Genomic DNA, 13,203 nt, shown 5'->3' with positions numbered 1-13,203 from the left:
AACTCACACCCACGGAACAACGAGTATTAGAGAAAGGACTGGGGTTTGTGCCTACGGCTCGTCCTGATAAATTTAAATTACATTGTGAACTCACGGATTTTTTCCGCAAACTAAAACTGAAGGCCTTTTTTGAAGGTAAAGAGGATCCTGATGCAGAAATGCGTAAGGGAGATACTGGCCTGAGACCAAAATCGACGTTTGTACCCCCTCCGCACACTGTACCAGCTGCTATTACAGCTTTCGAACAAGCAGTGTTCTTGGATTTGGAAGCATGCCCTGAACCGCACCACTTTGGCAACTTCAGCGCCGAGGAGTACCGGGCACTTGATAAACTAAAAAACAACAACGCTATTACCATCAAACCAGCCGATAAAGGTGGCGGCATCGTAATCCAAAATATTAGGGATTATGAGAGGGTATGTGAAGAATTACTGAGTGACACCAACAATTACCTACCACTTACCACAGATCCCTCCCCTGAACTCCAGAATCGTATCACCGATCTGGTCCAGGAGGCCGAATCCAGGGGTCATATATCTAAAAATGAAGCAGACTTTCTTTCGAGGAGTAATAAAATTATTCCATACTTCTACACACTCCCGAAGACTCATAAAAATAAATTGCCCCCACCTGGACGCCCAATTGTGTCGGGAATCGGGTCCATTTTAGAACCCCTGTCAACCTTTTGTGACCAGTTCTTGAAACCAATTGTGCAAAACACACCGACATACCTCAAGGACACGAAAAGCCTGCTACACCAACTGCAATCAATCTCTTTTGAGCCAGATACCATCATCTTGGCCACCTTAGACATTGAGAGCCTATATACCAGTATCCCGCAAGATGAGACTATAACGGTACTAAAGGCCGCCCTGCACTCTACCACTTGGGAATATAACACCCCCAGAGACTTCATAACTGAATGCGCCACCATCGCACTGAAAGAAAATTTCTTCGCATACCAAGGGCGTCTCTTCCTACAATGCTCGGGGACCTCGATGGGCAGTACATTTGCCCCCAGCATAGCGGGGTTGTATGTCGCAGACTTCGAGGCTAAAAACATACTGTCTATTAACAACCCGTTCAGCAGAAATATCACATACTGGAAAAGGTATATTGATGACGTGCTGCTCATCTGGAAGGGCAGCATGGAAAGGCTAACGGAGTTCCTGAACTGGCTTAATACTCTTAACAGATACCTGAAATTCACCCACACCGTGAGCACTACGGAGGTGGTGTTTCTTGATGTGGTTATCACTAAGAGTGGAACAACCTTAACTACTAAGACTCATTACAAAGCTACAGCTAAGAATAACCTGTTGCAGTTCTCTAGCTTTCATCCTCGCCCGTTAAGGGAGAATCTCCCGTATGGTCAATATTTACGGATTCGCCGGAACTGCAGCAACTTAGTTGATTTCAAAACCCAATCAACTGATCTAACAGCTAAACTGGCACAAAGAGGCTACCCCAACCACCTACTAAACAAAGGCTTCAAACGTGCACGGAATCAACCACGGGAAGCACTTCTGGAACCGACTTCGAAAATAACAACAACAGAAGTCCCCCTCACGTGTGTCACCACGTACGGTGCACTATCCAACCAGTTGAAAAAATCAATAAACAAGAACTGGAAAATCGTCACCAGCATCAAGAAGGACTGGCAAAAACCACTGTTTTCCTTTAAGAAAGGGCACAGTCTCAAGGATGCTCTGGTCCACACCAGACCTAAAATACTACCTGCAACCCCGATGAGGAGTATAACTGACACTTGGAACCTTCCTAAAGTGACGGGCCACTTCCCTTGTTCAAACTGCTCTGTCTGTCACCTAACTACCCCGACAAAATCCTTGACTCTGGAACCCGGTAAAACCTGGTGGCAGAAAGCCCACACTAACTGTAACTCTGTCAATGTCGTGTACCTCGTCACCTGCCCATGCTCACTCCGTTACGTGGGTATGACAACCCGTAAAATAAGGCTACGGATATGTGAGCACAGAAGTAATATCAGGTGCAAAAAAGCCACGACAAGAATGAGTGACCATTTCCTCCAGACCAATCACACCACCAACGACCTGAAATGGACTGTGATTGAACAAATCGTTGGGGGCCCCAATATATCTGAGAGACTGTTTGAAAAGGAACAGCGTTGGGTGTATCGCCTGGGCACCCATACTAATGGCCTTAATGATGACATTCCTTGGGGTTCTGTTCTCAAATAAATGACTGAAATGAATATCTGTTATCCCAAGATCTGTATCTGTTCCCACCAACTCCCTTTGTCTGCTACGGTGTTACTTTAACTTTCTTAACTTTCCTAGATCAGTTTTTACCACTCCACTGGTCTTGATAACACCCATCCTGAACTCATGAGCCAGTTATACTTTTCACTGACTCTGATTATACCCCTCACGCGCACACCAAATTGCGCTCTTGTGTTTCCATCCGTGTTCAAGTCTCACCTCGTCTGCGCATGCGCATTACGAGTAGTGTCACTATCCCGAATTCCGAAGGAAATCATGTCTGCGCATGCGCCTCAATCCGCGCGTAATTCCCGGAAGTGAGTAGCCTGCCCGGACCAGGCTAGCAGTCTAGCCCTGGAGTACATCCTCAACGCATGCGTGGTAGGAAGGCTGAAACTCCCGGAAGTGGTGTCGCGCCTTTTTCCTCACCGGCAACGCATATAACCGCCTTCACCCTTCCCAACCGGATCGACGAGACCCGGTCCTGAGGGCGTGTAGGCTTATCTGCAGGAGACGGACGCCGTGGGCGTGAGTACGAGTCCGGCTGAGAAACCATTCAGAGCTAAGTAGTGTTAACTGCTGCTTGACCAGGCTTTGGTGTCCCTTTTTCTTCCCTCTGTTTTGCTTTGCAGGATGTGCCAAATGCGCCGTCCCCTCCCTCCCGCGGTCTATGGGGTGGATTTTCATCCCTGGTGAAGTGAGACCCTCCCTCTTTCTCGCCACTTCTTGACTGCTTCATTGCTGACTGGCCACTGGCCATTTGGCCCATTGATCGATGAGTGACAGAATGTTGCGTGTTTATTTTCACTGCCATTTCGCCCTCATTTCACGTATCAATACCCTCCCCTGTGCACTTACACAGTTAGATTTTGCAAAATTGGCAATCTACTTTGACAGTGCCACCATATTAACAATATGACTTATCGTGTAGCCTCAGCCAACGGCAGAGCCACGCACCTCTGCTATTCTGCATGAGTGGTGCACCCTGGCACTATGAGCACTAGAAATAGACTGAATCTGGCTAAATCAATTGACAAAATATTCTAATTATGTTTCTTTTGTCTTGTGTTGTCTGTGTTTTCTTACCTTCACAGGTGCCTTTTTATTTTTAGTCTCTAAATTTTAGAGGCTGGAGGTGTGTGCGTCCTACCTTCGGGTGGTGAAGCCCGCCTCTGTGTTTTTGTGCACTTCACAGATCTTTTAACTTTCAAGCCCTCTGGTAGGGTGGGCCTTAGAGTGCCCATACCGCCGAGGTTTAACACCATAGGTCCTGACGAATGCCAGGTTAATGATACCACACCGGCTGAAACATGTCCATGTCGACCATTCACATATTCACTTAATGCTAGAGGGAGTAAGACCATCCAATTAGTTGGCTCTACTCACCTACACATTTTTTAACCTTGCCCTTGATGGTCTTTGATTAAAATTAAATTTTTGACACATACAAGGCAATTTTAATCTCACCACTTGACACTATTCACGTAATTTTCCACATAGCCCTCCCATCACGAAAACCAGCTCCGCAGTAACTCTGGCGTCGAAGCACACCGGGGTGACATTCGGTCACACCCGGTGGGGCCCGATGATGAAGCAAGTCACCGACCAGGTCGGTGAGTGAGGGCTTTCCTAACAAACCTATTGGGCTTTGTTGTTTCCTTGTGCTCTGTGCCCTTTTTCCACCTGAACCAGAACAGGAACACTCTTTTGTTGTTGTTACATATTATAATTTGGGGACTAAGAGTGTTCACGACTCTCCCTCTCTCTCTTATTGTTTGTAAATACATCCAATGTAACACATCAGATACGTTTCTTTAATTATGACATTTGTTCTGCTTTGTGTATATTCTTTATGTTTCCGGTTTCATAGGAGAGGTTCTAAAATGAAGATATGAGACTACTTTAAAATTGGTAGGTCTACATAATCTATACTGATTATCACGTCTTGTGGTAAGTGTTGCAGAAGTGTACATCATAGGTCCTGATGAAAGCCCGTGGGGGCTGAAACATGTCGACCAACCAAAATCTTTGATGAATAGTAATTTTTTACATACTATTTTCACTCTGTTTTTAAACATGCCGTTTTGATGGTCGCACCCATTAAAGTTCTCTTAAGACATCAAAACAGCAATTTTTATATCACCACTAATTTTGTTTATATTCTATATTCTTTACACTTTCTGAGCACTGCAACTTGCCCTTTCAGCCTAAAAAAATCTCATCTTCTGGTTGATGGTCTGTTTTCACGATCCGACACTAGCAATCCTCAAGAATTTCTTTCCATCTTTTAAAAAAAAAAAAAACAGATAATGAAGTTCCGCCAATAGGTGGGCTGATGGGTATTCTTTCTTCTGTTTTGATCACCCATTTCTCTCTCCTGTGTCACTTTGATAACCTCTCGGTATTTATGAGTCCGTATACCACAATTAGGTACCGACCATAGTAAAATTTCATTAGACCCTTTGTATCTTTCGTGTGTTATGTACTGTTCAGTTGGGGACAAGATACAAGCAGGTCTATAAATATTAATTCCCCTGGGACCCTTTCTTATATTCTGGTATTTGGTACCCTGCTCACACTACCAATCCTCTGCCTCCACTCCCTGCATGGCCCAAAGGTGTGCTGGCAGGGTCAGGACGCCCAAATATGGCGCACATGGCGTCATAAAATTCTTTCAGCTAGGTGTGGGTCGCTCCCGGCCCCAGAAAGGGAAGGAAACGCAGAGCCGTGGGGGCTCGAAAGCTGAGGTTCCTCTGCCACATCGTGAGACGGGCAGGGAGAAGTTGAGGCACGCTTTGATGTCTTGTGTTTCTTGTGGTGCCTCTTATCAGACTTCCACAAAGAGGATTTCGACATACCAGAGCGGTGCTCGGGTCTTCCTCTCGACCGAGACCTGGATCGGGACCGAGTCGGACAAGGCGATGCAGGTGCAGGACCCTGGGCTGCGAAAAGCTTTACGGACTACTCTCTCAAAGCCTTTGATGCCATGGCCCGGCAGTCTTGAGCACAACTAAGAGTCGTGGTCATGCTCCAGGTACCAAAGACAGACCAAATGGGGGTCTGTGACCTACATGGCGGAGTGACAGGTGCCACATGGCTTGAACCCCGAAGTCTTCTTACTCGACATGACACACCCGCACACCAATGTAGTCAACAAAAAGTCTGTTAAAAAATTACAAGGGGTAGATCTCTTCAATGGATCGGAGTTGATGGTGTGAAAAGAAAAGAAATGACGTTAGTGCGCTGGAGTGGTGGTTATATTGATGACGCAAACATCACGACGACGTCACATGGAGTCGACTGACGCCACCTACTGCCGTGCAGGAGTACTGCTAAGTAGAATCATACGGATCTAGCCAGACGCCTGGAAGTTCAAAGGTAAGGAAGCTGCGGCTAGATGTCACTATCAGATAGTTATTTTATAAAATACCTCGGGACACAAAGAAGAGTGCTATTTATTTTACACAGTTATCTCTTGACGGGGCTTGAAGAGAATCAAAGCGGATCTGTATGTTTAAGCTACAAATACATCACAGTTAAGCAGAGCAACTGAAAGTGTAGCATAGGTTGCATAATGTGATATCCAATTAAACACAGTAGGGTGCGCACTATAAAACAAATGATACAGTATACAGCATAAAAGTTGCAAAATATGTTAACTTTTTTTTTTTAAGGGACTTTCAGCATCATGGCCCAGACTCGAACCCAGTTTCCCAGATTCAAGGTGGAACGCCCTAGCCGTTAAGCCAACTCCTCCCCCCACTCCCTCCTCTCCTCTCTCTTGAGACCGAACATGTAATTCTGTAGGAAAGAAGACATTATTCAAATAAGAGAACAAAGTGGGGCTGAGAGATTGAAAAGAATGTGGGGTTGAGCATTAATCACTGAATCAGACACAACCTTTCTGAGTTTCTAGACTACTTAAAAAAACATTAGGTGACACTTCAGTGTGCGTCAAAGGGCAGAGTGGAGGTGTGGAAAACACGATATAGGATGTATGGTTTGTCTTATACAAGGGGCTTCAGTTTAATGAGACCAGCTCTATGCGCTTGTAGGTCCTTTGTGAATTCCATATATTGTGCCCTTAATTCTGTGATGTTTTTACAACATGGTATATAAAATACTCTCTGAGCAAAGCTGTTCACCACTTGCTCAAAAGGGATGTTATGGTGATGAAAAGATGATCTACTATGGTCCAACCCTGACAAATCATGGTTGGGGCATTGCACAGAGCCATCCTAAGGGTATATTGTAAACACACGAGCGCTAGAGTTACCAGTGTATGCAAATAGGAAGCAACCAAGGTCCCAAAATGATTCCCAGGAGGCAAATGTAGAATCTAATATTTTGCTGTCCTCCATCTGATGGGCTCTGTCGAGGATTTGCACTGCACCATCAACTCTAAATGATGCATCTAGTTTTATAGTCATACTACAACCTCTTTGGCTTACACAGTCCACACACGCCCTGCCCAAATCCTAAAAGTGTATATCTCTAACTAGGGTTAATGAATAAGGTAAATCAGATCTTACAAAGTAAGGCGAAAGTCAGTGATCAGTTTATAGCAATATTTGAAACAGTGGAAGACATACACACCATCTGTAATCCCTGGAAGGAAATATCCGTCCACAGAGCACAAGAGGCAGCCATTGCAACTAACAGTACACAAGCAAGATCTTCAAGTGCTTTGGCTTGTCTTTTTAATGGATCAAGCTTGACTTGATCTTAAACTGTCAACAGGAATTATTCAAATCTACTCTAAAAGGACAAATATTAAGAAAAGAAAATCAGTTTTTGCTTAGCATCAATGGATGTCAACAGCCTACCTGTTTTCTGTATGGCGTAATCACGCCAATACTTTTTGCTGAAACAGAAGTTGTAACATGTTTAGCAAGAATGCAGCAGTAACGCATGACCTGAACTGCTTCTGTTGGGTTAAACCAGGAAGGATTGCAGCCTTCACGTGTTTCGGTACCCTGCGAAATTAAAATTTCCCATAGGTTACTTTAGCCTGGATTGTTTGGCAGTACTGCCTATGTTCAGTGTTATCAAATATATGAACTTTCAAGCTATAAGAATGCATGAAAAAGATCAATACAAAAATCTGTGGCTAGAAGACAACTATGACAAGTTCTGGAAACACTTAAAAAGTGACAAATTGATGTCAACATTTTGTTATTTCTATGTCAAGGTGAACAAGTTGCTTACTTATGGTAATGCCTTATCTGGTAGAGACTCCATCTAACCACAGATTCCTTACCTTAGAATATTCCACAGGCTTCAGACTGGATCTGGATATTTTTTTGTGAGCAGTACTCCTGCGCCAGCAGGATGTGCTGTTTGGCTCCGTGTGGCGTCGGAGGTGGCATCTGTGCTGGAAATGACAACTCTATATAGACGCCAACCAGGTGTGCTGGTATCATTTCCACACCAGAAGTGCGGAGCCACGGAGTACACTGACCACTGGTGTGGAAAACATGGGACCTGAGAGTGGAAAGCCCTGTCCTTCAAAATCGGTTCAGAGAGTGGAGAGGATGAGTGGGTCAGTAAGCAATATGAGGCTAAATAGAGTCTATAGCAAATAAGGCGTTACTGAAGGTAAGTAACCGGTTCAACTGTCAGAGACTTTTAGCCAGAGATTCCTTACAATAGTAAAGAGACCCAAGTAATATCTCCCAGAAGGTGGGTCTGTGGACCAATTTCACATGAGGAAGTCCTGCAGGACCGAACAGGCAAGAATGCCCATCCCTACAGACCTGACTGTCCAGGCAGTAGTGTTTGGTAAACATGCAAGGAAGCCCACTTGCCACCTTGTAAATGTCCAGGACCGGAACTTCGCCTACTAAAGCAATGGTAGCAGCTTTTTCTCTGTTGGAATAAGCACGTAAACCCTCTGCGGGCTGCTTCGTACCCAGAACATTACGTATCTTTATACCGAGAACAATCCATCTTTGCTCTGATATACCCCACGAAAAGTTGGTCCTCCACCCGAAACTCTTGTGTGTGGTCAAGGTAGAAGAACAATAGTTACTTACCTGTAATCTGTGGTTCTCCAGTATTGGTGTCTTTCATAGATTCACATGCCTGAATCATTCCCCGTCGTCGGAGTGGGAGTCCCACGGTATATAAAAAAGCAATAATATGATATAATAACATTGGAAAAACCAGTAATTCCCAACCAGGAAGTAAAGTAGCCCAAGCTACAGTAGAAAAAACTTCCACACTCATGACTATCCTAGTCATTTTGTATAGTCCAAACTACAGCCAATCAGGCGACAGCACCCACCAGAATGTTCTCCCCAGAGGCTCAGGCTCTCAGATTTTCTCGCACAGGAGTGAAGCTAAAAACATCCTAGCCTAAAGAGCCTCAGAGGGGAGGTGGGCGGGTTGCATGTGAATCTATGAAAGACACCAATACTGGAGAACCACAGATTACAGGTAAGTAACTATTGTTCTTCTCCAGTATTAGGGTGTCTTTCATAGATTCACATGCCTGAATCAGAGTAGATAGCAGTACCGAAATAATGCTTGGAAGACGCTTTTTGTAACATAAGTTTGTACATAGCAGGTATATACATTCACATAATAAAATGCCAACATTCATATATGCATGAAAAAACTTGCAAGCACATGAGAATGCACCCAACTTAGGCATGGAATAAGCGTCTGGAAAGCAGTACAGAGGAGGAGGGAAAAACAGAGGCTCATCTTATCTGAAAAGATTGCGTAGAACCGCTTGACCCACTGACGTATCAGCCTCGCTGGCAGCATCCGAACAATAATGCCTGGTGACAGTATGTCTGAGGACAAAGTCGCTGCTCTGCAGATTTGCTGACGAGGAACTCCAGCGAAAAGAGCAGTCGAGGAAGAAACAGCTCTTGCAGAGTGAGCTCTTGGAATTGTCTGTAAAGGTCTTCCAGCTTGAAGATGGCAAAAATCAATAGCTGCAGAAATCCATCTAGCTATGGTTTGTTTAGACACTGCTTGTCCTTGCCTTATCTTACCATAGGCAATAAACAGTTGATCAGATTTGCGAATGGAAGAGTCATTTGCAAACAGAATTTTAAACATCTTCTGATGTCAAGGGTATGTAATGCCCTCTCCGCAGGGGATTGCGGATTAGGAAAAAACGTCTTTAAGAGGACTGGTTAGTTCAGGTGGAAAAACGTAGGCACCTTAGGCATAAACCTTGGGTTTGTATTAGCACCACAGAATTGGACGTGAATTGCCAGAAAGGTGAATTGACGGTGACAGCTTGAACATCACTGACTCTTCTAGATGAAGTTAATGCTAGCAAAAGAGAAACGTTCCATGTTAGGATTATGAAATACACCCTGTGAATTGGCTCAAATGGGTGGCGCATGAGCTGCGCTAAAACTACCTTAAAAATGCCATGATGGAGGCGGACGACGTACAGGAGGAAACATTCTGAATAGTCCCTTAAAGAACTGTTGTATTCTTTGAAGAATAAAGAGAGATGGACCCATCCTGACGTTACCTTGAAATGGCTGCCAAAAAGACCTTCAACAATGCATGAGATAAGCCTGATCTTGCCAAGTGCAAGAAAAAAGGTAATATCTGGTCCAGCATTGCATGAAATGGGTGAACCCCAGCAGATTAACACCAAATGCAGATTCTTTACCATTAAAGTCTGTAAGTCTTTATTTTAATAGGTGCTCTCGCGTAAGCCAGTACCTCCTTACAATCTGTCAAGATATTCAGATGAGCTAATTCAAGGTGCTCAGAACGCCAAGCTACAAATTTTTAGAGAAGCCGGATCCTGATGGCACATCTGACCATTCTGAATGGAGAGGAGATTCGGTATTGGTCGAAACTGTATTGGATCGCACTCAGAGAGGAGAAGAAGTTTGGTGGACCAGAATTGGCGAAGCCACCTGGGGGCAAAGAGAATCAAGCGACACGGCTCTTTCATCTTCCGGAGAACCCCCGGAACCAACAGTATCGGAGGAAAGGCGTAAGCATATATTTGAGACCAGTTTATCGAAAATGCCTTCCCTTGCGAGTCCCTGTGGGTAAGCCAGCTTGCAAAGAAACAGGCATTTGCTGTTCCTTTTGGTCGCAAAGTGGTCCAGATCGGGATGACCCCACTGCTGGAAGATTCGATCCGCTGTTGGCTGATGTAATTCCTATTCGTTGTTGGACACTGTTGACCTGCTGATGGTGTCCGCCAGCACATTTGCAACTCACGGCACATGAACAGCCAAGAGATTGATCCTGTGTGGTATCGCCCAAGCCCATACCTCTTGGGCTTCATGAGATAGAAGAACCAACCTCGTTCTTCCCTGTATGCTTAAGTAATGCATACTTGAAGTATTGTCTGAGCGAACCAATACTGTGGCCCCTTGAATGATTGCACGAAAGGATTTGAGGGCTAAGAAGATGGCACCTAGCTCTAGCACATTGATGTGCCAAGCCTTTTGTTGAGGGTTCCATTTCCCGCTGACTTTCAGCACGTGAAGACATGCTTCCCAACCCTCGAGGGATGAGTCAGTAGTGATTGTGTAATTTTGGCGCTTCTTGAAAGAAACGCACACACCTTCTACAAATTTCTTTCTTGGACCCACCAAACAAGAAAGGCCTCTTGCATCCGAGGAGTGATTAGAATGAGATCTTCGATTGAACTGGAGACCTGCAACGACTTTTGTCTAGCTCCTCTAGCAATTTTCTCATGTGAAATCTGTAGAAGCACCACCAAGTAGGAGCTGCAGGCCCGTCGTTCGTGTGAGACAAACACCTTTGCTAGGTTTGTACGGATTGATGCTCCGAGAAACGTTCATATCGGAGCTAGTACTAGTTGGGACTTGTCATGATTTATTGAAAACCAGGTTTTGAAACAGTGACTGACAAGTCTGGGTGTGCTGGACTGCTTGTAAATAAGAGTGAGCCCCCATTATACAGTTGTCTCAGTAATGACGAATTTGTATGCCTTGCAGACGTAGATAGGGTGCCACTGGTGCCAGGATCTACGTAAAGACACGTGAAGCCGACCTAAGTCCAAAAGGTAGGGCTTTAATTGAAAATGTTTTGTACCTATTGTAAAGCGTAGCCACTTCCTGTGCTTAGGAAGAATTGGCACATCAAAATAGACCTCTTGGAGGTTGAATGTAGTTATAAAGTCGTTCTGGCATAAGAACCTTAGGACTTTGAGGTACAACATTGGTAAAGTTTGCGCAAAGATCTAAAATCATGCGCTACTTTCCTGATTTACTTGTTGAGGAGGAACTGAGAGTAAACCCTAACGCTGTTGGAGATTCGGAACCACTCCGACGGTCCCTGTTTGTATCCATATAGACACTTGTGCAAACGACTCCCGTAGATGAGAAAGGTGGAGGTCCCTTTGGAGGTGTAGAAAAAGGGAAATTTGACAAATTCTAGAGCGTGCCCTTGGGCATGACGTTTAAAAACCCAACGGTCTTCTGTCACCTTTGACCAATTGGAATAAAAGTGAGATATTAGATCTCTGACGTTTTTGGAGGGAATAAAGGTGGGTTCAAGGTAATCCATTGTTTCTTAGAAGAGTTGCCTCGGCCGTACGATGAATTGTGGGAACTGTTGGTACTTTGCCCATATGACTGTTTGATTTGAGTAACGCAGTTGGTTATGATTGTAGGAGCCAATACTGGATGGAACTCCCTTGAAAAAAGGACGTGGATCTACGTGCTCGGCACCACGAAAAGGCTGCGATTCTATATCCAGAGGGTGTGGGCAGTATCTGTGTGCTGGCCAGAAGGGATCCTCAATCAAAAGGCAAGTGAAGTATTGAAGTTGGAACCTCCTTGCGAAAGACGTAGCATTGAAGCAAAAATGTCTTCGCCAGACTGCCCCTCTTGCGAGCTGTTGAAAACCTGTACATGCAATGTACGCTGCACAGTGTATTATTTCTGATGCACTACTCTCTCTCTCTCTCCCTCCTGCAGGATCTTCAAAGTGTGAGGCTTGGAGGATTCTGGAATACGTTCTACTAGCGCCAACATGTCAGAGCACATCTGGCGGCATACCTGCCCACTGGCTTGCAAGATAATCGCTGAGCCGCCTGAGTAATGACTGAGTCAGGGTAGGCTGAGAGACTAGAAAAGCAGGTGAATAGTGGCGAGCTTCACACGTCTTGTCAAGGCGTGGAAAAAAAACACTGGCACAGAGTCTGGCCCATGCATGACTTTAACACCTTCTTCCTAATAAAGTCTATGATAGGAAGTGAACGAACTTGCTTCTGTGGTTTCCCCGGGACGAGGGGAAAGGGGAAAACCGATTCGCCGCTCTCTTCATAAGGAGGGGAAAACCTCCAATATTCTCCAAGAAGAATAATGGCGGAAGTAAAAGGCCATCACGCCATCACGTGGATGTAGCAGAAAGCTGCCGTCGACAAAATAAATCATCTACAAAAGCACTGTGCATAAAAGTCAATAGTGTGTGAAACCAACTATCAACGGGCTCAAACGTCGACGAATCCAACAGTTGACAGGGTCATCCGTTAACGAAGTCAACTGGCGTCGAAGCTGAATATTGACAAAGCTCACCGTCGTCTACAGAGCTCACCGTCTACAGAGCTCACCGTCTACGGAGCTCACCGTCTACGGAGCTCACCGTCTACGGAGCTCACCGTCTACGGAGCTCACCGTCTACGGAGCTCACCGTCTACGGAGCTCACCGTCTACGGAGCTCACCGTCTACGGAGCTCACCGTCTACGGAGCCCACCGTCTACGGAGTTCAGTCTACAGAGCCCACAGTCTACAGAGACTACAGTCTACGGAGCTCACCGTCTACAGAGGTCACAATTTACAGAGCTCACCGTCTACGGAGCTCACCGTCTACGGAGCTCACCGTCTACGGAGCTCACCGTCTACGGAGCTCACCGTCTACGGAGCTCACCGTCTACGGAGCTCACCGTCTACGGAGCTCACCGTCTACGGAGCTCACCGTCTACGGAGCTCACCGTCTACG

At 45.3% G+C, this 13,203-nt stretch overlaps 1 protein-coding gene across 2 annotated transcripts in view; it reads right to left on the bottom strand.

The window, feature by feature from the left end:
- Nucleotides 1-13,203, bottom strand: part of MOV10L1 (Mov10 like RNA helicase 1) — a 1,293,514-nt gene that overhangs the window by 367,042 nt on the left and 913,269 nt on the right. For both annotated transcript variants that reach the window (XM_078678939.1, XM_078678944.1), the window contains one exon: nucleotides 7,067-7,216. In XM_078678939.1, the coding sequence (XP_078535065.1) occupies nucleotides 7,067-7,216 (150 nt within the window). The remainder of the gene's footprint in view (nucleotides 1-7,066; nucleotides 7,217-13,203) is intronic.

This window comes from Lissotriton helveticus, chromosome 1_1 (genome assembly GCF_964261635.1).
Source record: "Lissotriton helveticus chromosome 1_1, aLisHel1.1, whole genome shotgun sequence".
NCBI lineage: Eukaryota > Metazoa > Chordata > Amphibia > Caudata > Salamandridae > Lissotriton > Lissotriton helveticus.
The sequence above is the reverse complement of the archived record's forward strand: the minus strand, read 5'-3'. Positions and strand labels throughout refer to the sequence as shown.